The 25137-nt window shown below is 40.2% G+C and overlaps 1 protein-coding gene across 3 annotated transcripts in view; it reads left to right on the top strand.

Moving 5' to 3' along the window:
• The window catches only part of LOC111329602 (uncharacterized), a 66767-nt gene that overhangs the window by 8841 nt on the left and 32789 nt on the right, over positions 1-25137 (top strand). Inside the window, exons 2-9 of one of the 3 annotated variants that reach the window (XM_088754286.1) lie at positions 497-1231; positions 12866-13051; positions 13540-13617; positions 17277-17354; positions 17904-17996; positions 18444-18494; positions 19044-19136; positions 22546-22669. In XM_088754286.1, the coding sequence (XP_088610412.1) occupies positions 511-1231; positions 12866-13051; positions 13540-13617; positions 17277-17354; positions 17904-17996; positions 18444-18494; positions 19044-19136; positions 22546-22669 (1424 nt within the window). In that variant the 5' untranslated portion in view covers positions 497-510. The remainder of the gene's footprint in view (positions 1-496; positions 1232-12865; positions 13052-13539; positions 13618-17276; positions 17355-17903; positions 17997-18443; positions 18495-19043; positions 19137-22545; positions 22670-25137) is intronic. The other 2 variants (XM_088754287.1, XM_088754288.1) reach the window with 2 other exon arrangements.

The raw sequence follows: 25137 nt of genomic DNA, 5'->3' as shown, positions 1-25137 counted from the left end.
TGCTGAAATTTCCCGAGTCGCGCAGCGACGAGGGCAATTCTGCAACTTCCGAAAACACAAGTGATATTAATACTTAATTTTACGAGGAACCATGTGATTACTTGTTTATAATATAAGGGGCAAAATGTTTTCTTACTGATCTCGCCCAAAACGGGACGCCCTTGTTACAAAACAAACAGAAATTTCTTTACCTTGGCAGCCGTTGCTAAGCGATTTTCAGCCAATCATTTTCAAGTAATTTTGCCCGGGCAATTACAAAAATTAAGAAAAAATGCCCTCTGTCTTGACCAATCACAATTCAGTAATTTTTCCCCTTATATGATAAATGGCATGATCGTTCGCAAGCCCGGCAATCAGCTGTCGAGTTATTTGGATCCAGACAGCCTAAGGCTGATTAGTGTTCATTCTGGGTATTGAATATCAATCTCTCTGGGTATTGAATATCGATCTCTCTGGGTATTGAATATCAATCTCATTTATTATATAATTATTCCAGGGAACTTGCAAAACATGGCAGCAGCTATCACCGTTGAAAGTGAGAATCAAACAATAAGCAAAAGAGAACCACCAGAGGTACATGTTAAAGTGCTAGAACTTGAAAATCTCCCAAGCTTGTCAAAACCTTGGAAAGACATCAGAAACCAATATCAACCGGTCGATGTTCTGCTGCTGACAGTGAAGGACTGTGAGTTCCTAAGCTGTCTTTCCTATCTTAACGAAGGTTTTGTGAAGAGTAATCCCCCAACTCTTGGCACTGTTTACTTTGGAAATATCGGTGACGACGAGGTAGTGAAGGTTGCAGTGATGAAATGCGACATGGGTTCTAGCACTCCCGGAGGTTCCCTGGTTGTTGTCCCGAAAGCAGTCCGCAGCTTAAGGCCCAAAGCTGTGTTTAATGTGGGTTTTTGTGCTAGTTTGAACGAGGAGAAAGCAAAGCTAGGTGATGTGGTCGTGTGTTCAAAGTTAATAACCTACGCCTTCATAACACGTACCGGAAATAGGATCAAGGAGCGACGCGTTAAGGTTCCTTTAAAAAGGGATCTGGCGAATCTTGTCAAAAATATTGGAGATGGATGGAAACCACCTTTAAAAAACTCAACTGGTCAAAAGGTGGAACTACGCAAAGATGGTGTATTTTTGAGTGATCCTGAGGTGGTAAATAACAGAAAACGACGTGCTGAACTGATCAAACGATACCCAGAAGCCACAGCAATTGAAATGGAAGGGGAAGGTAATAAACGGTAGAACTACGTATTTAAGATTATTCATATCTGAACCGGGTCCTGTTTGGCCATGTGTCTTTCTGTCCGTCTGCCTGTAATGTCTGTTGGTCTGTTTTTCTATCTGTTACACTGTGAGGATACATTTGACTGCTGAATTAAGTTTAGGTTTACCATCATTCAATTTCCACTTTGTAAATTCATTTGACTACAATACAATACAATGTTATTTGTATAGCGCTAAAATCCACTAATAATACTATTGTCCAAAGCGCTTGTAAAACAAAATAATAGTATAATGATAAATAAAAAATAATATATTGATATAAAATACTGATTGAAATGATTCAAATTCTATCCTAACTATTCTCAATATAATATATATTAAAAATAATATATTGATATAAAACACTAACATGATTAAAAATGTGTCCTAACTATTGTTAATTTTTAACAATTATTCCACTCGCGCTTGTTGGATATGAGATGATAGATAGCCAACGAGGCGCGTAGCGCCGAGTTGGCCATAATCATCTCATATCCAACAAGCGCGAGTGGAATAATTGTTTTATTAAAAACGTTGAATTAAATTATTAATTTTATTAAGTTTTTAGCTCCTTTTTAATTTTAAGCTGACGCGTACGCTTACCATATTTCTAGATAAAAAGTCTTGAATTACGTTATCCAATGATCCAGTTTTTAATAAATAAATAAATAAACAAATATATATATATACATATAATTATAACAAGCTGGTTCGAGAGTTCAGAGGTAGTTCATCGTTTTATTACGACAGCTCTGTTTCGTACGGTCGAAAATGACCACACTGATCAGGTAATTTCAACGATTGACCGTTAACTTACAATGACTGGCTATAAAAGCTGGAATACGGTTGCTTGAAAGGTTAGCTTGAAAGGTTTGTTATTGTCCTTCAGTGTCCCTATGTGTTTTAGATAATTCAGTTTCGTGTCTCTTGTTTTGGGGTCGGAAGGAAGCTGTGTGGTTTCTGTACCGTTCTTTAAAGTTTGTCACGAGTCCCACGTATGAATCTGTTGACGTTTCAGTTGTGATTGTTGCTTGGTAGATTACGTTTGATGTGAGGCATTTTTGAAGGACAATAACAAACCTTTCAAGCCAACGTGGAAAATCATCAAACAATGCAAACCGTACAACAACATTACTAAGAAAAGTAATTTATGTCTTTTTGAAAAATTCACGATCATATGTAAAAAGAACTTTGCAGTCTAAAGAAGCGAAATCAGCTAGCAAGTTCATGCCCCCATAGAAACAGATACCTCCTTAAAAACTTCATAATAAAGTAACAATCTCCAAAATTATACATACCAGCCACATGACTTATATGGAAAAGTAGCGTTGTTTTTATATCTCCTAGCAACCGTATTTCAGCTTTTATAGCCAGTCATTGTAAGTTAACGGTCAATCGTTGAAATTACCTGATCAGTGTGGTCATTTTCGACCATACGAAACAGAGCTGTCGTAATAAAACGATGAACTACCTCTGAAGTCTCGAACCAGTTTGTTATAATTATCAATACTCTTCTAAGAGTTGAGCGCTCTTCGAATTACATTCAAATCAAGTTCAAGAATATATATATATATATATATATATAAAGTGTGACTTGATTTTCGTAGAACAGTGCTCAATACATAGAAGAAGAGCGAAGTATATATTGTGGGAGGAAAAAGACAAGTAAACTACAAGTTCATCCCTACAAGCCTGTTTCGTGGTCGTCCATTCATCATCAGGGGATTAGATCCTCATCACCTTAGTTGTGATTTGAGCACTCGCGCATGGCAACGTGTCTGCATTTGGTCCCACAAGTGTAGCGCCCAGGCAATGGTCTGGGCGTGCACTGTGCCTGCACTGCACTGATGAGACCCACATAGGTCGAAACAGTGTGCACTGTCTGCAGTTAGATAGCTCTCGCTTGGCTTTGCCTTTTGGCTACCTTGCGATTGAGCACTCTACACTGGGGTTGCCATGCACTTAGCCTTCGGGCGAAGCTCATCACCTTAATTGTGATTTGAGCACTCGCGCATGGCAACGTGTCTGCACTTGGTCCCACAAGTGTAGCGCCCAGGCAATGGTTTATTCCAGAGCTTGGCCCAGTGCCTGCACTGCACTGATGAGACCCACATAGGTCGAAACAGTGTGCACTGTCTGCAGTTAGATAGCTCTCGCTTGGCTTTGCCTTTTGGCTACCTTGCGATTGAGCGCTGTACACTGGGGTTGCCATGCACTTAGCCTTCGGGCGAAGCTCATCACCTTAGTTGTGATTTGAGCACTCGCGCATGGCAACGTGTCTGCACTTGGTCCCACAAGTGTAGCGCCCAGGCAATGGTTTATTCCAGAGCTTGGCCCAGTGCCTGCACTGCACTGATAAGACCCACATAGGTCGAAACAGTGTGCACTGTCTGCAGTTATATATATATATATTATATAACTGCAGACAGTTTTTTTTAAGTTTTGAAAAGGATTTATTTTCAATAATTCCCTAATTACAGAATAAAAGTGCAGACAGCACATGGGCTTGGCCCTAACTAAATACTAGTACGCAAAAGTACCGAAGATAAAGTTTATATAGCTAAAGGGAGTCGTATTTAAACTAGAATAATTCTTAGCTGCAAGTAAAGATAATTCTAAGTTGAACTAATAAAGAAAGCCGTAAATTTCTAAGAATAATGATATAAATAAAGATAGTCTTATATTAATACAACTCCTAAGATAGTTCTAAGCTACAAATAAATGTAATTCAAATAAGGCAAACATTCATCTAACTAAGGAAAGATATAACTAGGGATAATTTCAAGAAACCTAAAAGGACCTAACCTACTATTAAACAATCAATCTATTTATTAAATTGGTTAATAAATCAACTATTAATTATTTACACGAGAAATTTGATAGTAGTATTGCCTACTTGACACAGTGCTGGAGCTTCCCACAAACTTTTCAAGTCAGATAAACTGAGACGAAAGTGGTCACAGAGAATTCTCTTATTGATATCATTGAGAATATAACGGATTATACCCTCATGATTTTCCTTTGCATTGCGAAAAGTAGCATTATTACGAAACTTCCAAATGCCATACAAGATCGTTTTGATCAGAAAACGGGCCGGTCGCGCATTTTTTGGGCTGGCTAGAGCCCTCTGAAAAAAGAAAACAGAAGTACAAGAGGGGAAGAAATTACCAAGGAGAGAAGAGATCACAGCAGAAAAATACCACCACACTTGTTTAGCACGGGAACAATTAAGAAAACAGTGATCAATTGTTTCTTTTCGAGGGCAGTAGGCATATTTATCAGAATCAATATAGCCCGAATGTTTTAGGGAATCGCGGACTTTAATGACCCGAAGGACAATTAACCACAACACATCATTCGTGTAGTTTTCAGAAAAGTCATCTCGAACGAATTTCCAGAGATTGTCAAGTTTGAAATCGATAGGAAGAAAGGGGAATCAATAACTGTGAAGAATCGGGGAAGCAGAATTCTCTCTTAACAGGGCCTGATAGCATTTCTTAGAGGTAAAATCAAAGTCTTGCCACTCTTTGCGGGACAGAATCCCGCGAAGAGTGGTAAGCGCCGAAAAAAATTTCTCGTAATATGGTGTGGAGTCATGTGAACTCGGAGTGGAATGGTCGCGAAGAGAATGCCACTCCGGCCGAAAAGAAGAAAGCCTGAATTCTAGTAAGTATTTGGCTAGGTAAAAGGACTTTGATTCGGGGTTAGAGAGATTAGACACGAGAGAGGCAAGCTTTAAGGAATCACCTTTGATTTGTAAATTGAAAATTCCGAGGCCACCTTTGTTCAAAGGCTAGTGGCAGGTCATTCAACTTACCGTCTCAATACGAGAGCCCCAAACAAAAGGCCAAATTAGCGAATTTACTTTACAAATAACTCATCGAGGAACGCCGCACAGAACCGAAGACAGATAGAGTAGTTTACTGATTTCTAAGACATTGACTAAAGAGATTTGCCAACGAGCGAGAGTGAACGAGATTTGCAGAGATTGAGATGTTTTTCCAACTTCTCAAGTTCTAGTTGCCAATTATCCACTTCAGTATCATTGCCGAAAAAAAACTCCTAAGATTTTCATTTTGGTCAACCACCTGAGGCCATATGGTTGATCGCTCCGTGTACGCCACGCACCCAACCACATGGCCTCCGTTTTGGCGACATTAAGGCGCGCTCCAGAACCATAAATATTAATGGTATCAAAGAGAGATGCCAACGAACGAGTAGACTTAACAATACAGGTCGTATCATCAGCATAAACCCCAACTTTATATCTTATTCCGCGTGCACCGGGTAAGAGAAAGCCTTGTATGGCGGGATTGTTTCGAATTTTACAGGCGAGAGTTTCAACATATAAAATATACAACAAAGGGGACAGGGAATCCCCCTGTCTCACTCCGCGAGACAAAGGTATCGCTTCAGTTAACCATTCATTAACGATGACTTGCATCTTAGCATCATCATATAGTGCGCTAACCCAGTGGCAAAATAATGAACCAAAACCAAAACGGTTTAAGAGATTTAATAAAAAGGTGCGATTAACCCGATCGAAGGCTTTCTCTTGATCGAGGCTGAGTAAATTGCCGGTTTCGTTAGTGCGCTCAATATAGGCTAAAATATCCCGCAATAGGTGTAGGTTTGACGTAATTTTCCGACCGGACACAGAACAGGTTTGATCAGGATCAACGATAAACTGTAAAACTTTAGAATGGCGAGAGAACGAGACTTGGAACATATCTTATAATCGACATTTAGTAAGGAGATTGGTGTCCAATTTATTAAGATCTTTGCGATCCCCTTTCTTGAAATGACTCGAGTATTACTGGTTTTCATAGACTCGCACATCTCTCCAGCTTGGGAGCATGCATTGAATACCTGGCACAGATATGGACCCAAACGGTCCCAGAACTTCGTGTAAAGCTCGACCGAAAGGCCATCAGGGCCGGGAGCTTTGTTTGTGCTCATTTTATTCAGAGCAACAGTAATTTCCTCGAGCGTCAAGTCACCTTCGCAAGAGGATGCCTGATCGGACGTGAGTTGACGAGACAAAGAAAATAAAAGATCGGATTGCATCGCGACATCTACCGGCTCTTCGGAAAAGAGTCGAGAGTAAAAATCTACGTGCGCTTTCGCAATTTCCTCCTGAGAGAAGACCTCATTGCCGTCTGAATCGTACACTGAAGAGATGTGTGATCTAGACCTTTGCGCCTTACTTCGCTGTAAATTAAAGAGATATCGGTTGGGGCGTTCGCCCTCTTCTAACCATTTGGCACGACTACGAATCATAATTCCTTCTGCCTTTTTGGTACGGAGAGCTTTCAGGCGACTTTCCGCATTGGATATAGAATCGGAGACGGTTGTGTCACCATTAACTAGAAGTTGCCGAAGTCGAATTAATTTATAGGTTAAGAAAACTTTATCTCTATGTAACCGTTTCCGTTTCTTACGTGAAAAGGAGATCTCTTCTTCCTTTACGGATCGTTTTAGAAATTTCCACCAATCCTGGATGCAAACGAAAGCATGTAAGAAACGTATGTCATGATCGATTAAATTGTCTATAGCAATGCAGAAATCTTTGTCTTTCAAAAGGGAGTTGTTAAAATTCCATACACCAGGACCACGTTTCATGCTACTGGGAAAGTCAAAAACAAGGGAGACAAAGTCATGATCAGAAAATGAACAAGGAAAGATTTCACACTTCGTCTCAGGGGAGAGCAAATTCTTAGAGACGAGAAATTTATCGAGTCTGCTCGCAATTGTTGAGGTGGAATTGAACCACGTAAATTGCCTTTGATTAGGGTGTTATTTACGCCATACATCGATGAGAGTGAAAACACTTTTCAATGACTCATAATCTTTATGAATAGATGTTGCCCCCAAATTTGTCTAGAGCGTTATCATAACAGTTAAAATCCTCGCCAACGATAGTCGCCGAGGATGGAATAAAAAAGTCACGTAGAGAGTCGAAAAGAACTTTTCGTTCAGATGGATTGGTGGGAGTGTAAATATTTACCAAGCTCAGATCAACATCGTTGATCCTGATCAAGATACTGACGATAAGACCGTGCGAGTCTTTCTTCCAAGATATGACTTCATCTGAAATTCTAGGAGAAATAAAAGTTGCTACTCCGCCTTGTCGGCCGATGGCAGGGGACCAGAAACTACGTCCCGGCCATCGATGAGACACGGTCTTGATCAGAGACTCAGAACTAATAAACGTCTCTTGTACAAAGAAAAATCACAAGACGTCTTTTCAATTGAATCAAATAACTAGTTGTGGGTGAGGGGATCCCCAATCCCCTCATATTGATAGACGATAAAAAATTCGCAAAAGCTGATGTGGTCGTGTACAAACAATAAAACTAAATCACTAACTAAATACAATAAAACTAAATTCCTAACTAAATACAATAAAACTAAATTCCTAACTAATTACAAGAAGACTAGTGTAAGATTTCTACATATTTACAACAATAAAAATTCTACATACTACATCATTATAATATACGGGGCTTAAAAATACACTTGAGTGACTTTTTAAAAGCGTCAACGTCTTGAATTGATCTCATTTGATTCTCCAGAGCATTCCACCGAATAATTGACTTGCATGATTTCTTGATCATATCGGTGTTAGGTCTAGGTAACTTAAATGTCATTTTCTACCTGAGGTCGTAACTACTTACATACTTTTCAAAGCGACGGTTCATAGGACATGGTAGAAGATGATAATAAGCCTGGTGCGCTAAGATTAGTAATCGTTTCTCATACATAATCTCTAAGGTATTCCATTTTACTGTGGCAAGAACCTCCTTGCTTGGAGTACACCAATCCAAGTTAAATATTATTTTCGCCGCTCTAACATGTATAGATTCTAAGGTTGAGAAAAACACTCGACCACAAGAGCCCCAAACTAACATACCATATGTCACAGACGGCAGAATAATCTTAAAATAGAAATTAATTCTTGCCTGTTTAGGCAGGAAATACAAGGATTTACGTAAATTCAACTTCTTCGTATATGACTTCGCTAATTCCGATAGATGATGATCCCATTTAAGAGCATTATCTATCTGAACACCTAGGCATCTTGTAGAAACAACCTCCTCGATAACATAATCACTCAACTTAATAGCTTGTTTTGGCCCGGTCAATTGTCTGCGTCCACCAAGCAACATATATTCCGTCTTGGTGGGATGTGGAGTGAGACAGTTCTCGCAATACCATGTATATAGCCTTGCTAGTACTTCATTCAACTTGGAAGCCACCAGATCATAGGTCGGAGCCGAAACATAGACGGTGGTATCGTCTGCGTACATGTGAAGTTGTGGGTCACCATCTATTCCCTCAGTGATATTGGGCAGATCATTACAGAAGATGGAAAACAGGGTAGGGCCCAGCACCGACCCTTGAGGTACACCAAAAGTAACTGGCATAGCTTGAGATTGACACCCATTAATCGTCGTTACTTGCGTTCTTCCAGAGAGGTAACCCTTATCCAACACCATAAGTCCCCAGCTACACCAAGACTCCGAAGTTTTCGGAGCAGAATGGAGTGGGGAATCGCGTCAAACGCCTTACGAAAGTCTACAAAAACCACGCCTACAACATGTTTCTTGTCGATCGCTTGTCTCCAGTCATCCGTTATCTTCACTAACAACAGCTAGGTGGAATGACTTATTTTATACGCCCACTGGTGAGGGTTCCCAAGTCCTTGTTCAGTGACATGCATGGTAATAGTTGACGCCACCATAGACTCCATCAGTTTTCCTGGTGCACTTAATAGCGAAATAGGCCTGTAATTTTGCTTAACAGTTTCATCGTCACTTTTATAGAGAGCTGAGATGTTTGCAGCCTTCCAAGGAGCCGGTACACTGTTTCAGGTGGCGCTTATTTGAAAAACAGACAACAAAGATGGAATAATTAAGTCAGCAGCAAACTTTAAAAGTTTTGGAGCAACTCTGTCGGGCCCAGAGGCTTTATCGGCTCTCAACTTAGCCATAGAACCAACAGTAACCTCGTGCGATTAATTTATGTTCATAACAGAAGGCGCGAAGGTAGATACATGAACGTTATTTTGGGTCAAGTTGGCATTCCGCAATTCGTTGGCCAGTTTTTCGCCTATAGTTGAGAAATGTTCATTAAGTATGTTCGCTTTGTCCAGATCGGAGGTGACAACTTTTCCATCCGCATTCCTGACCCCTAAAATCGGGGTAATCGATTTGCCGTTTGTCTCATTTTTTACCAGTCTCCAGTAGGATTTACAATCCTTCACTTCATTGAACAATTCCAAGTAGTATCTGCTCTTAGAGAGCCTCACTTCCCTTGTCACTCTATTCCGCAACTCCCGATACTCAGCCCACAGATTTGGATCACCCAGACGTTATGCCATTTTAAACATTTTGAAACGTTTATTCATCAAGTGCCGTATTTGCGGTGTTATCCAAGGTACCGAGACGTTCCTAATTTTAACTTCCCTGTAAGGCGCATGCACCTGACAGATATCTTTGAATATGTGTGACCACGCCTAATAGCAATCGCCTGGATCGTTAAACACTGAACATACTGACCACGAGGCACTCGATAACCTTCAGAAAAGCAGCTTGATCAAATCTTTTGAAGGTGCGGGCTCTGACTATCTTTGGAGGCGGCCTTTTTACTTTGGACCATATTGTAGCAGGAACCAGCTTATGATCTGAGATTCCCAACTCAGTTTTTTTAATAGTTCCTTTGATAATCTCCGGCTTGCTGGTAATAACCAAGTCAATCAGTGTTTGTGTGTCACTTGTAACTCTTGTAACTCTTGTTGGCTGGTTCCTATCGTTCATTACGCTATAGCTAAATTGCTGGAGTATATCTTGTAATCTTTTACCGGCGTATGATGTAACACCCTCGTAGCTACGAAAATGGTCTGAATTAAAATCACCGACAAGTACCACATTCCTGTGCCTAAGCCACACTTTCTCCAGACAATCGCAAAATCGTTTGTAGAACTGGAAGTCAGTATGAGGTCGATAACAATTTCCTAGTATCAACGCAGACGAATATACATAATTTTGCTCCAGATTAATTCAACATCAGGAGGCTCTAGGGATTTGAGCCTTGAATAACAAATATGGCACGCAATGTAAGTCAAACAGCCACCTCCATCCTGTCCCGTATTTCTGTCCCTTCTAACAATCTTATAGTTATCCACATGTAATTGCTTGTTCGATATTCTCGCGTTTAAAAAGATTTCGGTAATTGTTAAAATGTCGAAACGACACACTAAGTAATAGCTTGATTTCATCCATCTTATTCCTCAAGCTTCGAACATTCAATTGTGCTATACTCAAATTATTTGAATTAATTTCTTTCGAAACTATCAGCCTTTATTCAAATTATTTGAGCCACCGTTGATTTCACTCGCAAAGTTCAGTAAAAAATCTTCAGCTTCCGTAGATATGCCTTGCGATCCAGGATTTAGCTCTACATCACCAGAAAGTAAAAGTATCTGTGTAGTAGCCACAGAGTTTGCATAGTACAAAACTATTTCTGAACTGCAGGAACCCTTGGAGTTTACAAAAACCGCCAGAAGTCGCCGGCTTGAAGTTGTGGTCACCGGCAGAAGTCCGGAGACAAATAACGCCCTCAATTGCAGTATTTAGTGCTTGTGGTACAATCAAGGTAGTGTACTGATGAAGAGGATACTTAGCTGCATTATGGATGACATTTAGATGCGTTAAAACGAAGCCTAAAAGTAGAAAACCTCTTTGAACCTTGGAGCTAAAGCAAAGCGTGGCCGCCATTATGCTAATCATAATCATTCACAAAGGCAACGCAGATTTCGGAGCGGTTTTTACAACGAAGCGACGCTGCGCCGCTTCGATCTTGAAAGTGAATCGTCACGTATCGGATTTACTTTGATTGTTTTTAGTTTGTATTTTCTCCTTTTTTCTTTCCTGGGGTAGGTAGAGGTTTCTTTGAGTTTCTATTTCTTCCTTTTTTCTTTCTTGGGGTAGGTAGAGGTTTCTTTGAGTTTCTATTTCTTCCTTTTTTCTTTCCTGGGGTAGGTAGAGGTTTCTTTGAGTTTCTATCTTTTCCTTTTTTCTTTCCTGGGGTAGGTAGAGGTTTCTTTGAGTTTGTATTTTTTCCTTTTTTCTTTCCTGGGGTAGGTACAGGTTTCATTGCGAGATGGAGAGAGGTCGGAGGATATTCCTTTGAGGTCGTGTGTAGTTTCCATATCGTTTTCAGGAGTGTCTAAAGAAGAGATGGGTGTTGAGGTTGGAACAGGTATCGCAGAGCGAGATTTTCTGGCGACAAGAGTCGGAGTAGTTGATTTTCTGGAACAGGCGAGAGATGGTTCGGCGAGACGGGTAGTTGTACGACGAGATGGCGGTTTAGCGGGTTTAGTTGAGGTCATAAGGCCTTGAGGGTCCAGGATCGGCGAATCAGAGGAAATAGGTGGTGTTGGCGACAATTCTGAAGAGGCAGGCAAAGAATCGGTAGAGTGGTCGAACGTAAAGTTTTCGTCAGTAGCTGGAGGGTCGCCGGTGGATGGTAGATTTTCAGGCGTAAGATTTTCCTCGGTGGATGGAAGATTTTCTGGCGTAAGAATTTCGTCAATGGATTTTCTGGGCGGAAGAGCGGAAGCGAGTGGAAGATTTTCATCAATTGATTGTTGGTCATCAGACGTGTCGATGTTTACGTCTGCCAATTCATCCGTTGCGGTGCCATGGACCGCTGGGGAGACCCATGAGTATTGGCAATTCACACCATAGTGGCCCTCTTGCTTGCAAATACAACAAAGACTTGGGCGTGGGTATTCCCGCGCTTCGTGTCCGGTAACATCACAGTTGAAGCATATCTTATTAGGGCATGCATTAGCAAAATGTCATCCAATAGTCAATATCCTGAAAACAACTTCCCACTAAGACTTTACTTGTTCAGGATCAGCAGAACAGCCAGTTTCAAACGAGATAGAAACTTGGGTATCAGCAGCGTATAAATGATATACATGATTGTGCCTTCTGATGATATCTACAATACGAGATGTGTACGTAAGATATAACAACGGTCCAAGCACAGACCCCTGTGGCACACCACGTATCAACAACTGTTGAGAAGAACAACCATTCTAAACTTGAACAAACTGCTTACGTCAAGACAGATAAGATGTCAACCAATCAAGGGTTGTTTCTTTTATGCCAAAACGCTTCTCATTGAACCTGAACACCATGAACGAAACATATCTAAGAGATGGAATAATAGCTACTGTTAAACAACAACAGCACCAACGAACCAGGATTACAACTCCTGGAGCTCTTCAATTCTTCCTTGCTTGCTTTCCAACTTTTATGACAAGTGTTTGTATCCAGCTTTCACTGTCTCTCTGTGTGTCTTGCTGTTTGTGTGTCTCTCTGGGTGCGCTTGTTTATCTCTGTGTTCCGCGAGTCTCTGTGTCTAACTGTCTGCCTGGAGTGTCTCCTTTTCTAACTTATTTACAGTCAATCGCAATTTTATTAGTTGTAACTCACCTGCAATATTCATATCTTTGCTAAACTTAAAATGCAAAATTTCAAAGTTGTCTTTAGCGTCTCTTTAACACGAAACCGTGTTTGTCTTTTAGGTCTTTTCGTAGCTGCCCATGACCTCAACATCGAATGGATCGTTATCAAGGGCGTTTCAAACCTCGCCGATGGTAAAAAATCTGAAACTGATCATTGGAGACCATTTGCCAGTCTTATGGCAGCCTCTCTTGTTGCGCACACTTTAAAAGATGCTTATGTTTTCGAGTCCTGGCCTCACTTCGAAGGTAAGGGCACAGTGTGTGTGGCAATTAGATGAAACAGTAACTACTTTTATTAAAGAAATTCTATGTCCAAACGCAATGGATATAGATATTTGCTGCATAAAAACGCTTTTTATGATGTAACATTTTTAGCTATAACACCAGCAAATGTTGCGTAATGTGATTCACAATGGCAACCGATTCTCATACCAAAACTAACCGTCCTGCAAACAAAGAGCAAAGGAACAGATTAACAGCAAAACAAAACAAAGTAAAATAAACTAGTAAAAGGCTTGACGATAATTCTAGACAATTGCCGCTTGCAAGGTCGTCTAGGTAAGGTTCATTGAGTTCAATGAGGAAGCACCTGCCAACCTGTACACTGTAGGTAGAAGAGTGGTTTCGGTCATTTGTAGTGAATGATTTTCAGCCTCTCAACTTGGAAATTATATCCAGTGAAACGGAATTGCCACATTTTACTGAAGGTATGATTTTTCATAAATTTTTTACAGATGATTCGGATACTGAAGGGAGACGGATGCCACCTTCTCCTTCTTGCACAAATCCTAAAAGAATCAAAGTGGCAGCAGGTGATAATGTTTAGTTTTTAAGTGTATGTCTGAGGAAATGTCTGCTTGAAAGTTTTGTTCAGTAACAAGGAAAAAATTAGTTTCAAATTTACGTGGCCCCTTGTCAACGAATATTATGACATAAAGCCACTAATTTTAATAAAATATGACGTTCTTTACTTATCTTGTAATTATATTATATTATATTAGTTTCTATTTTCATATTGTATTATACTAGTTTTTATATTGTAATTATTTCTGAGTGAGGGCCACAAGTTTATTAGCTATGCTATTATGTGTTACCCTCGTAAAATAAAGTCTTTATTATTATTAATGTATGAAGCGCGATACCCTCTTGCAAATTTCGCACGTTGCTACATCCTTCTACAACACACTTAGTCGGCATATTTTCGGACAATTATCGACTACAACCATCCCAAACAAGTGAAAATGTGTGAAATGCAGACTTCCTTGTTCTCGATTTGACGTCACATTACCCACTAGAGCCATTCCTCTTTAAACTCGGTCGTGGGGCAAGATGGCGGCCGATTATCCGTATTTTGACTGGGAACAGAAAATTGAAGATTTGAGCAAATAAAAAAATTTTTGCGCAGAAATACTCAAAAAAATAAGCTTACTTCGTTAAGCGAAAAAATTGTTTTGGGTCTAGGTGCACTTTAAGGCCATAGTCGTACTGTGGCGTTTGCGGTATGCAAACTGGTCAAAGCTAATGAAGTTAATTGACTTTAATCGATCTGCATTGGCTTCCCATTAGGCATCGTATTGTTTTTAAGACTCTTCTTTTAGGTTATAAATCTCTTAATGGTAAGGCCTCGTCTTATTTGTCTGATCTTTTAATTTATCGTAGGAGCTCTTATTCTTTGCGATCTGTTAGTAATGGCAACCTTGTAGAGCCACCTTCAAAAATGCGAACTTATGGAGATCGCTCGTTTGCAGTATGTGCTCCCAGATTGTGGAACTCTTTGCCTCTTTCAATACGTAGGAGTTCTTCGGTTGACATCTTTAAAAGAATTTTGAAAATTTATCTTTTTAAAATGTTTGTTAGTGAATGTTAGTAAATGTAGTTTGTTTATAATTTATTTTATTCGTTGTAAAGCGCCATGGGCAATTTATTGCAGTTGTGCGCTGTAGAAATACTCTTTATTATGATCATTATGATGATGATGATGATGATGACGATGATTATTATTATTGTTATTATTATTATCATATACTGAGATAATTCTTGTTTGTATACAAGACGCTCAAAAACCCTCATTATTACATTAGTCAGCGAAATAGGCCGCAACTGTGTGCAACTTTTGGGCTCTTTAGGCAAGGGAGTTATGTCGGCCAACTTCCAAAGATCAGGCCCAATGTGGTTTTCCAAAGAACAGTTGAAGATATGGATAACAACAGCTTCGCTTTCTGCATGTAAACCCGGTAACAACAGGGGCGAGGTCGTAAGCAAACTCTTTCCAAAGCCAGTACGGGATTCAATCTAGACCAGAGGCAGTTCATTTTAATTTCAATAGACTCCTGGTAACACAGGAGACTGTTAAAACAGGAATCTCGCTTGATTACGGGATAGCGACAGTGTCAATGGGTTTAAAAAGGGGATCAGTGTTGATAGAACAAAAAAAATTATTGATCTCACACGGAGAAATAATTGAGGTTACTTGCGAGTTGGTGGACTTCGGGCCTGTTAGGGAATTGGCTGTTGACCACCAAGACTTGGATCCCGCACTATCTTTCTCAAAATTTCCTTAGCCGCCCGAACTTGATTATCTCTGATTAACTTGTTAATTTTCTCTTGAAGAGTTTGGATCTCAATCGAAACAGAATTTCCTGATATGTTACTTCGCTGAATCAATTTTCGTCGTTGGTCCAATAGGTGTTGATTAAAGGAGAAAAGAACGGGGGTCCTTATTAGACACACGCACTGATATACCGGAAAACACGCATCATACAGACATAACTTTATTTCCGTTCGAATTTCAGAGTAGCATGGTAGTGCTAGTTTCTTCGTACAAACACCCACTCATCCCACCCAGGGGAGGACATCCACCACACAGTTATCTCGTGCGTGGGAAATTAACGTCTCCTACCCCTAGCTAACCCTGCAGGAGACGGGCCTACGGTTTATTCGTCCTCATCCGAGACGACCAGAATATATATCCATTTCTTGATATTATAGAGTGGTAGCAAATTATCCTCAATTATCTTAAGACCACGAGTATTGGTCCGGCCAGGGCTCGAACCCTCGACCTCCCGCACAACACAATCTGGCGCTCTAACCAACAGAACTAACCGGGAGACGGTTATGGACTTAACATGAACTTAATGTTGATGCAAAAAAGATTAAGTCTTCTATTGACATCTTCGCATTGATAAGCATTGTACCGGTTATGACACTTTAAGAGTTTGTCCATATCCCGTTTATGATGATCACGAACATCTCTAAACATCGCAGTTTTCCTTTCAGCCTTAAAGTGCTACTGAAACGTAATTTTCATATCCGAGATTTTTGCAATATAATAGAGTTTGAACGTTATTTGCAAACGCTGTGTACTTTTTTTGGGCCAACGCATAGCGGAAAGTACATTTTTAACAATTCGAAGTTGACCGGCTGAGATCAAAATTGGCGGCCATCTTGGCGCGGCCAAAACAGCCCTGTGACGTCACTGGTTGTGTACTTCTGTGAAAGAAGGGTAAAAGCATGGAGTGTGGCTTGCATGTTGGGAAGCCGAAAAAGAGGATATCGGGCAAAATGCCATCCTCGTCTTCTTCATCGGCGGCCATATCAGCATCTTGGCTATCTGCGAGAGGTTCGCCTGGATAGGGAGCAAAATTCCCGAATGATACCGACAACGAATCTCTACCAGTCTATTTAGTTAATCGGCAACTGACGAGATCCACAAGATTAGGATCGAAACTGCGGTCTTGCCTGACCATCTACAGAAAATGTCGAAAGACATTATAACGGCAGATGGGCTACTAAACGCGCCGGACCAAAGCAATGCCATTCAGAGAATGAAGAAAACATGGAAGCCTCATACGACACCGCCACTGAAGATGATCTACTCGGCAAGTCTGAGGATAACGAACAAATCCCTCTGTACAAAATGCCCAGCAGAACATGCCCAGAATCCCTACAATATAGGGCGAGGGCCAAAATAAGAGCAGACGAGGACTTAAAAAATGAGAAAAAGCAAATCCTTAACAACGCGGAGCAAGAAACAGTAAAGGCGATCATGTGCTTCTATGAACGTGAAATCGGTCGTTTTAATACCGAAATAAAGAAAAGAAAACGAGCCAAAACGGCTGGAACACTGAACGCTAAGAACTGTAGTACGATCGAATCAGCGCGCGTGGCGCAAGCTGAAAGCAATCAAGACAACTTAACGATCGAGACAGTAAAAAAAAATGGCTGTACATCTACGAAGGCGAACGATTCGAAAAAGACGCAATCCCTGATGTGCGTACTCAGTGCCACACAAAAAGCAAATTCTCATGAAAAACTGGCATTTAATAGAAACACAACCACTACTGAGCGAACTATACAAGGATGAAGGATGAAGGATGAAGTAGGAGGAAGGAGGAAGGAAGGATGGAGGGAGGAAGGAGGAAGGACGGTGGATAGTTTATCTAATCTGTTTACATCTATCTATGTCTTTCAGGTTATAAATCCACACCGTATGGATTACTCGGTGATCGTACTATGGCAAGAACGGTACTGAGCAGCAGCAGCAGCGGTGGTAATGCGTCCACCATTACTGAAAATATTTTACCATTTCACCTGCTAATTCCGTGAAAGATAACTCTGAAGAGAAAGAAAAATTCTAGTTTCCCTTATTAAACATGATTCTTGAACTCAAATTGAATTTCGTAATATTTTAGAGTACTCCATGAATTATCATCATGAACAAACTTTCCTGTTCAGCAAGTTATTCGTTTTCGCTTAATTCAATTTTTCGTCATGTTTTTCCGCTTTATTCATTTTCATTTAATCAATTCTTCCTTTCATCGATTTTCCCTTCATTCAGTTTTCTTTCATTTTCATAGCAGGTAGCACAAGCCGACCTGGGGGTAGAAAAGTTGTTTCATCAATTTTTGATGCATACAAGATGCACTTTTCTTCTTTTCAGATGATCAAACCCATACTTCTCTGCCTTGTAGAATTTTATTTGATTAGCTTCAAGGAGAACTGAAAGTGGCCTCTTTTAGCTCCTCGATTTGTTACTCATTCAGTGAAAAACTGATTCCAATATGTTTGCCTAAAGGAGTTTTTTTGTCAATGTTTACAGATGATTCGGATGAAGAGATTGATACTCTAGGGAGTCGGTGGTCATCAATTCCCTTTCTCGGCCCAGGCCCTAAAAAACGCAAAGAGGCAGCAGGTGATATTGTTTAACGTTAAAGTACAATGTCAAAGAAAATTCCTGTTCAAGAGGTTTGCTAAGTAGCAAGGAAAATATCAAAGTCGAAACATACTGAAAACTTTTGTGTTCGTGGCCTAATTACCGAATATCTTGAATAAAAACCACAAGTTGTACCAAAATATGACGGAAAAATGAGGGAAGGAGTGAAAATGGAAGGACCAGAAGGAAGAGGGAGATCTGAGGAAAGGAGAAGAGTTTCGAGCGCAAAGAGAGAGGGGTGGAAGAGAGAGAGATAGAGAGTTGTTAGGGGGGTAAGAATGACCAGGAAATTGGATCATAAAGAAAGTATGGAAAAAAAGAAAGAACGGAAAGAAGGGAAAGAAGGGAGAAAAAGGAGGAAAGACGGTTGTCTACTAGACGGTAGATAATTGATCTAATCTATTTACATCTATTTACGTCGTTCAGGTTATACATTCACACCGTCTCGATATCTTACTACTCTGAGAGAACTGATTGGTAATGTGTTAACCATTACTGATAATATTTTACCACTTCACCAACTAATTCCGTGAATGATAAATGTAAGGAGAAAGAGAAATTTCTAGTTTAACTCATTAAACATAATTCTTGAACTCAAGTTGCATTTCATGGTACGTTATCTGACTGTTGGAGCGCTCTGTTAATTGTCTGCATAAACAAACCTTCCTGCTCAGTAAGTCAAATCGCGTTCGCCTACTTCATTTTCCCTTCATGTATTTTGCTTTATACAATTTCGTTTAATCGATTTTCCTTTCATTGATTTTCCTTTCACTCAGTTTTCTTTCGTTTATATTGTAATAAAACGAGCGCACTTGTTGGTACAAAGGTCTTTGCATTCATTTTTAATGCTTTAAAGATGCAGTTTTCTTCTTTTTCTTTGCTACCTTGTAGAGTTATTTTAGTTTCAATGAGAATTGAAAGAGGCTTCTTTAGCCTCTTTATTTGTTACTCTCATCCAGTGAAATACGAATTCTAATATGTTTGCTTAAAAGATTGTCATGATAAGTTTTTTTTCTATGTTTACAGATGATCCGGATGAAGAGAGTTCTACTCCAAAGAAAAGGCGATCATTGTTTTCCCCTTCTGACCCAGGCCCTGAAAAAAGCAAAGCGAAAGCAGGTGATAGTGTTTAACTTTTAAGTACAATGTCTAAGAAAATTCCTGCTAAGAATTATTCTACAGGAAAAATAAATTATAAAAGGTACTAAAAACTTCGGTTTTCGTTGCTGTATCACCGAATATCTTGAACAACAGCAACCAGGTTTAACGAAATATGACGGAATAGGTAGGGAAGGAGTAAGTATGGAAAATCAAAGGAAGAGGGAGACGAAGAAGGAGTCTAATTACATTTAATTCTATCTTAGTAGTTTAAAATCAATTTTAAAATGTGCCGGAAAGTTTTTGTTCTTACCTGCATTACCGAGTATTGCAAATAAAAACCATTGATTTTACCCAAATTTACGTGAAAGAAATAAAATTTCTCGAACCCAATCAGTGGAGCGACTCTATTAATGTTCCTGAAAATGATGCAGAAAGTGAAAGAAGGAAGGAGTGAGGATGAAGGAAAGAGATTGAGGAGGTAGAGAGAGGGGAAGGGAGAGAGATGAAAAGAGAAATTGAATTGAAGAGTAGAGAGTAATGGACGGAGGGAGAAAGGCAGAACGGGAGGTAGGAATTTCAAGGTGAGAAGGACGAGCCGCTAATTGAATTGAAGGGATGAATGAAGTAAGAAAAATTGAAAAGAAGAAATATGGAGGGAAGGAGGAAGGAAGGAGGGAAGGAAGAATGAAGATGACTAGACAGTTCTTAATAAAGGGGTGATTATTTTTTTTTAGTGTTATTTGATACCGAGTCGTTGGCCTTGAGGATTGTAAGGCGTGGGAAAGGAGACCTTGGTAGTAGATGGGTAACGAGCTCCCTAATAATACCAAAAAACATGAAAAAAAACGTCGTTTTGTGCCATAATTGACCACCTAAAAAATCAAAAACTCCCTCAAAAATATTACCAACATTGATCTCGGGAAATAAATATGAATTACATTTTACTTGAAAGACTATTCTAAGTTTTATTTGAGTGGTCCTGCCTTAGGTGATAGTTTAGTACAGATTAAGCACACTTTAAACAAAGTCGTTAGAACTCAATAAAGGGTGACCTCGACCGTTTGATAGAGGTGACCGCTTAATAGAGGTGAAAGCTGAGTAATTGAGCGATAACGAATTCCGGTACTTTGAAAAAACCACTGCCTAATGAAGAGTGACTGCTTAAGACGGTGTCGCATAATACAGGTTCGACTGTCACTGTAATGCTACGATAGTATTGTCTACCGGAAGTTGTGTTAGCGGAAGTTTTCGGACATTGCAAACATGCAAAGGATCATGGATAGTTGTGTGGGCCATGCTTTCTGGTTGTTTTGGCGGCTGAATATAGTGTAGTTTCGTTTCATAGTTAAATCTGGTTTATTACACGGCCATCCGGGTGACATCGTTACATTGGCTACGAGGATTCAATTCGTTGTGTGAGGTAATGGATATTTTTGGAAGTCATTTGTGCGAAAAGTCTTGGCATTTTCTCAAAAGATGGTGGACAGTGGAACCAGTTCGAGTACAATTTCAAGTTCACAAGCTTCGCCAGCTGCGACGTTTGTTCCTCTTCTTGATGTGGCCAGCCTTACTACCCTCAATCCAAAGGAAGATCCGAACACACTTGCAGTTCGCTGGAAGTTGTGGAAACTTTCGTTTCATCTGTATTTGGTGGCAAAAGGTATTACGAAGGATGAACAGAAACTGCATTGCTGTTGCATAGTGGAGGATTGAATTTACAGGAGCTTTATTACACGTTATTGACCGGTGCGGATATCAAGCCGTTCGCTGAGAGTATGGAGTTGTTGGATAACTATTTCGCACCACAGTTGAATGTTCCATTCGAAAGGCATCAGTTTAGGCAAATGAAGCAAGCGTCAGGAGAGTCAGTGGATCAGCTTGTTTGTCGGTTGAGGCAGAAAGTGATCTCCTGCGAGTTTGAAAATGTCAATGAGGCAATAAGAGAACAGCTTATTGAGAAATGCAGGGATCCCAGCCTTCGCCGTAAGTTTCTTGAGAAAGCAAAGGCTACTCTGAGGGATTTACAAGATTTGGCTCGTATGCAAGAAGCACTGAACATGCAGGTCAAGGCTATGGATCTGTCATCCAGTCAGGTAAATGCTGTTTCCGGCATACCTTACAGCAAAGGAAAAGGAAAAAGGACAGCACAGGGTAGAGGCAGAGGAAGTAAGCCCGGTAAACCATCTAGTGGTTCTCAGGAGACAAAAGAGAGAGGCTGTTTTCGCTGTAAGTACACTGACATATGCCACGTGACCCGAATTGTCCTGCCCGTAGCAAGAAGTGAAATGCATGCGGTGAGATTGGACATTTTGAAGTCTGTTGCAAAACAAAGGAACGCAAACCTTTCGCAAGAGGTGACGAGCGAGGGAATAATACACGGGAGAGAGCTTACCAACTATCAGAGGATTCAGCCACTGGCCAGAAAGATTATTATGCATTTGCAGTTGGAGTCGGTCAGCCTACAAGTGGTAGTGAAGTAGATTTAAAGATGGGAGGAGTGATATTACCCGCAGTACTTATTGACTCTGGCACGTCATCATGAGAAGACACACATGGCTTGCACTGTAAGTATCCCAGAGAGCTTCATACAATTCCTTACAATTTTATTATGAGGAATTGTATGGAGCTTTTTTAGCGTTAGTCGTGGCGCGGCAGGTGACTGTTAGGTCTAAAGAGGGTGTGGAATATAGGCGGAACAGTGCATTGGTTTTAAGCGGTACAACCCACCAGGGGAATTACCGGAAGCCACAGAGGCCATTTCTCAAGACGCTTCCAATACCCTTCCACTGGAGGAGAATATAGCGACATCAAGGCCAAGGCGGACTGTCAGAATGCTGGAGAAGTACAAGGACTATGTACTTTATGAACTGAACTCTGTTGATACGTTGGACTTATGTTGAAGTCTGTTAGATTCAGTTTCATGTTACTAAGTTTTATTGAACAGTTTTCATGCTGATAGATTTATTTATTTATTTATTTATTTTGCTGTTATCTCTTTGTCTCTAAAGAAAGGAAGGGATGTAATGTTTTGATAGTATTATTTACCGGAATTTGTGTTAGTGGAAGTTATGTGGGCCATGCTTTCCGGTTGTCATGGCGGCTGAATATAGTGTACTTTCTTTTCATAGTTAAATCTGGTTTATTACACGGCCATCCGGGTGACATCGTTACAGTAACAGGTTATTGGGGTAAAATACATTTACGTACATTTAGATGGCTGACTTATTGGGCTAAACTCCTAGATAGTGCACAGTGTAGTGGGTGTCGGTCATAGGTATCCAAAATATAACTCACCTTTACCCACAACCTTTCGCCAATCGCCAGGGTCTCCTTCTACTAACCCAAGCTTTGGTTAAGGTTGACGGAACGATTAGATAACCAGTTAACACCGATATCCTATATCATTGCTTATATCCATGACCTTAAGTGAATACTAGTCAAAGGCCTAGGGCTGCAGTATCGAGTACCTTGAAAACTGAAACACCAAATAGTGGGTCACAGACTAAATTCTTGGACTGGATGAAGAATCTCCCTTATGCAGAGTCAGAAAGGTAAGTTTCTATTGACCCAGATCAATTACATTTTTTTAGTTTAAAGAAGAAGACTAAATTATCTTGCTCGTTTTGCAAGAGGCAAGGTTTGAATTCATTTGGCATCTCCAGCCCTTTTTAAATTGCAATTTCATTTTCTTACACCTTTAGAAGTGCAATTGTGGGAGGTAGATCGGGCGAGTATCGGAAGTATTCCACATGACTTATACACATATTTTTCTTCAAAAATCAGGTGATACACTAGATATATACAATTCACGTTGCCACTGCAAATTTCCCTTTCGTAAACAGTCTTTGCCATTTAAAACGGTTGATGCCATTTCTCAGAACGGTCGGTGCTGTCGGAAAGTTCGATGCCAGGAAGGTAACCGATACTTCCAACTCTCCGACGACATGCGTGACAATCAGAGCGTGACAGTAAAGCGCTCTCGTAGATTCCGCGTGACTAGCTTTCTCATAAACCATCGCGATTTTATCAAATCAAAATGGCAGACAAACTTGACAATAGTTTCCTTAAAGATCAAATAACTTCAGCTATAAAAGAAGTCGATTCAAGGTGTAAACCATTTGAATCGCCTGAAATTACAGAGGAGATTTTTCTGGCTTTCCCACCATATGACTCGTTGGATCTCTGAATACGAAGTACTAAACAGCATTTCAGTCAAATTAAAGACAAGGAAGACACCACCAAGCGACGGGCTATGTGTTGCAAACTAATTATAGATGCCAACACAACACTCGCGACTGGAGTCCAAGTAAAGATCCACAGCAGAAATTAATTACACTTGAATCCATCTGCTAGATCTAGCGAAGAACACTAATTATCCCTTTCAGACAATAGTCAAAGCAGACAATAAGGGATTTTGTTCTGTGGACAAAAAGTGGGAACACAATCATTCACCTGAAACTCTTGAAGCTTTCGATTTCCACGAACTTTCTCCTGAGTGCACAGAAGGGGTTTTGAAGCTTTTTAAAAGTGGGTATATATTAGTAACCGCCAGGCAACAGTGCTTAAAAGAACTCAGAAAGGATGTCAGGATGAATGGAATTTCACAGGAAAAGGCCAATCGGGCAGTTATGCCAAGGAGAAGGGTCTTCAGTTACCTTAACACGCAATTTGGCAAGGAAGGTATGGTAGACAAGCGGTAATGATGTATGAAAGACCTTCCACTTGAACAACACAAGAAAGACAACCCTGAAACTACTACTACTTGTCACCAGACATATGAAGGTGATGATATGGCTCCTATAATTGCTGGTAATGCCACTCATGAACCACATACACAAGGAAGTACAGCAGTCTGGTGAGTTGACATTTGTTGATGCTATTTCTAATACTGAAGAGCACACTCTTAAGGTGTTTGTAATGTGCACACACAGTGTATCTGGAGCACTACCACTTGGTATCTTAATCATTAGTGATGAGCAGGAGCATACACTTAAACATGGCTTTATAATGTTTCAGTCCTGTTAACCAGAATTTGTGTTCAATGATTGTGGAAGGGTACAAGGCCCCCACGTCATTCTTACAGACAATTGTAAAGAGGAAAGAAATGTTCTGAAGTCTGTTTGGCCAACATTTATTTTACTTCTTTTTACATCTTCCACATGCTTTAGCAACTTGGCAGTGGCTTCACAAGGATAAAAAGGGTATCAGCCAAGCAGATAGACCCTATTTTCTCAACCTTTTCAAGAAGTCTTTATATATGCTAATCATGAGACAAATCAAGATTTTGAGAACTGCTACAGTGAACTTTTGAATGATGACCATTGCAAGAGATAAGAAGCTTTTACTCTATGCTTTAGGACAGAACTCCCTGTTAGAGGGAATCACACCAACAATTTTTCTGATCAGGCTCAGTTTTGGTTCTCAAGGATCTGATTCTACAGCACACCAAAGAGTACAATGTTGTTAGAATAATAGACAAGCTAACAATTGATCTAGAAGATCATTATAAGAATAAGCTTGCTGATGGGAGTTATGATGATGTATACAGACATCAGTTCATGGGGAAAGGAAAGGATGGAAACAGGTTTTAAAGTCCCAGACAAAAAAAGAGATCTGGATGCCAATCTCTCTACTGTTGAGAACTTTGGCAATAATGAAATCAAAGTTGGAAGCTTTTCAGGGAGTCAAAGGTCAATGGTGTTTTTATTTCCTAGCCATCACAGTAACAAATTGCTATGATGGGATGAGAGGGCGTACATGTGTGAGCAGTAATTTTCCAATCTTCTCTGATTTCTAATTATCTTGATATGTGAGACAGTGTAGAGGGGGAAGGGGGGACAGGCTTTTCAGGCTCCTCTCTTCTGGCAAGGAAAATACAACATGGAAACATCACATGCATTACAAATGGAAAAATTCCTAACTACATGGGAACATTTGTCACAAAGAGGCCCCCCTCTGCTCCACCCCCCCCCCCCCCTGTATTATCCGGGCTGTGTCCTTGCAGTTCATCCAGGCCTTT

The sequence above is a fragment of the Stylophora pistillata genome, chromosome 3, assembly GCF_964205215.1.
Source record: "Stylophora pistillata chromosome 3, jaStyPist1.2, whole genome shotgun sequence".
Classification (NCBI taxonomy): domain Eukaryota; kingdom Metazoa; phylum Cnidaria; class Anthozoa; order Scleractinia; family Pocilloporidae; genus Stylophora; species Stylophora pistillata.
The sequence above is the reverse complement of the archived record's forward strand: the minus strand, read 5'-3'. Positions and strand labels throughout refer to the sequence as shown.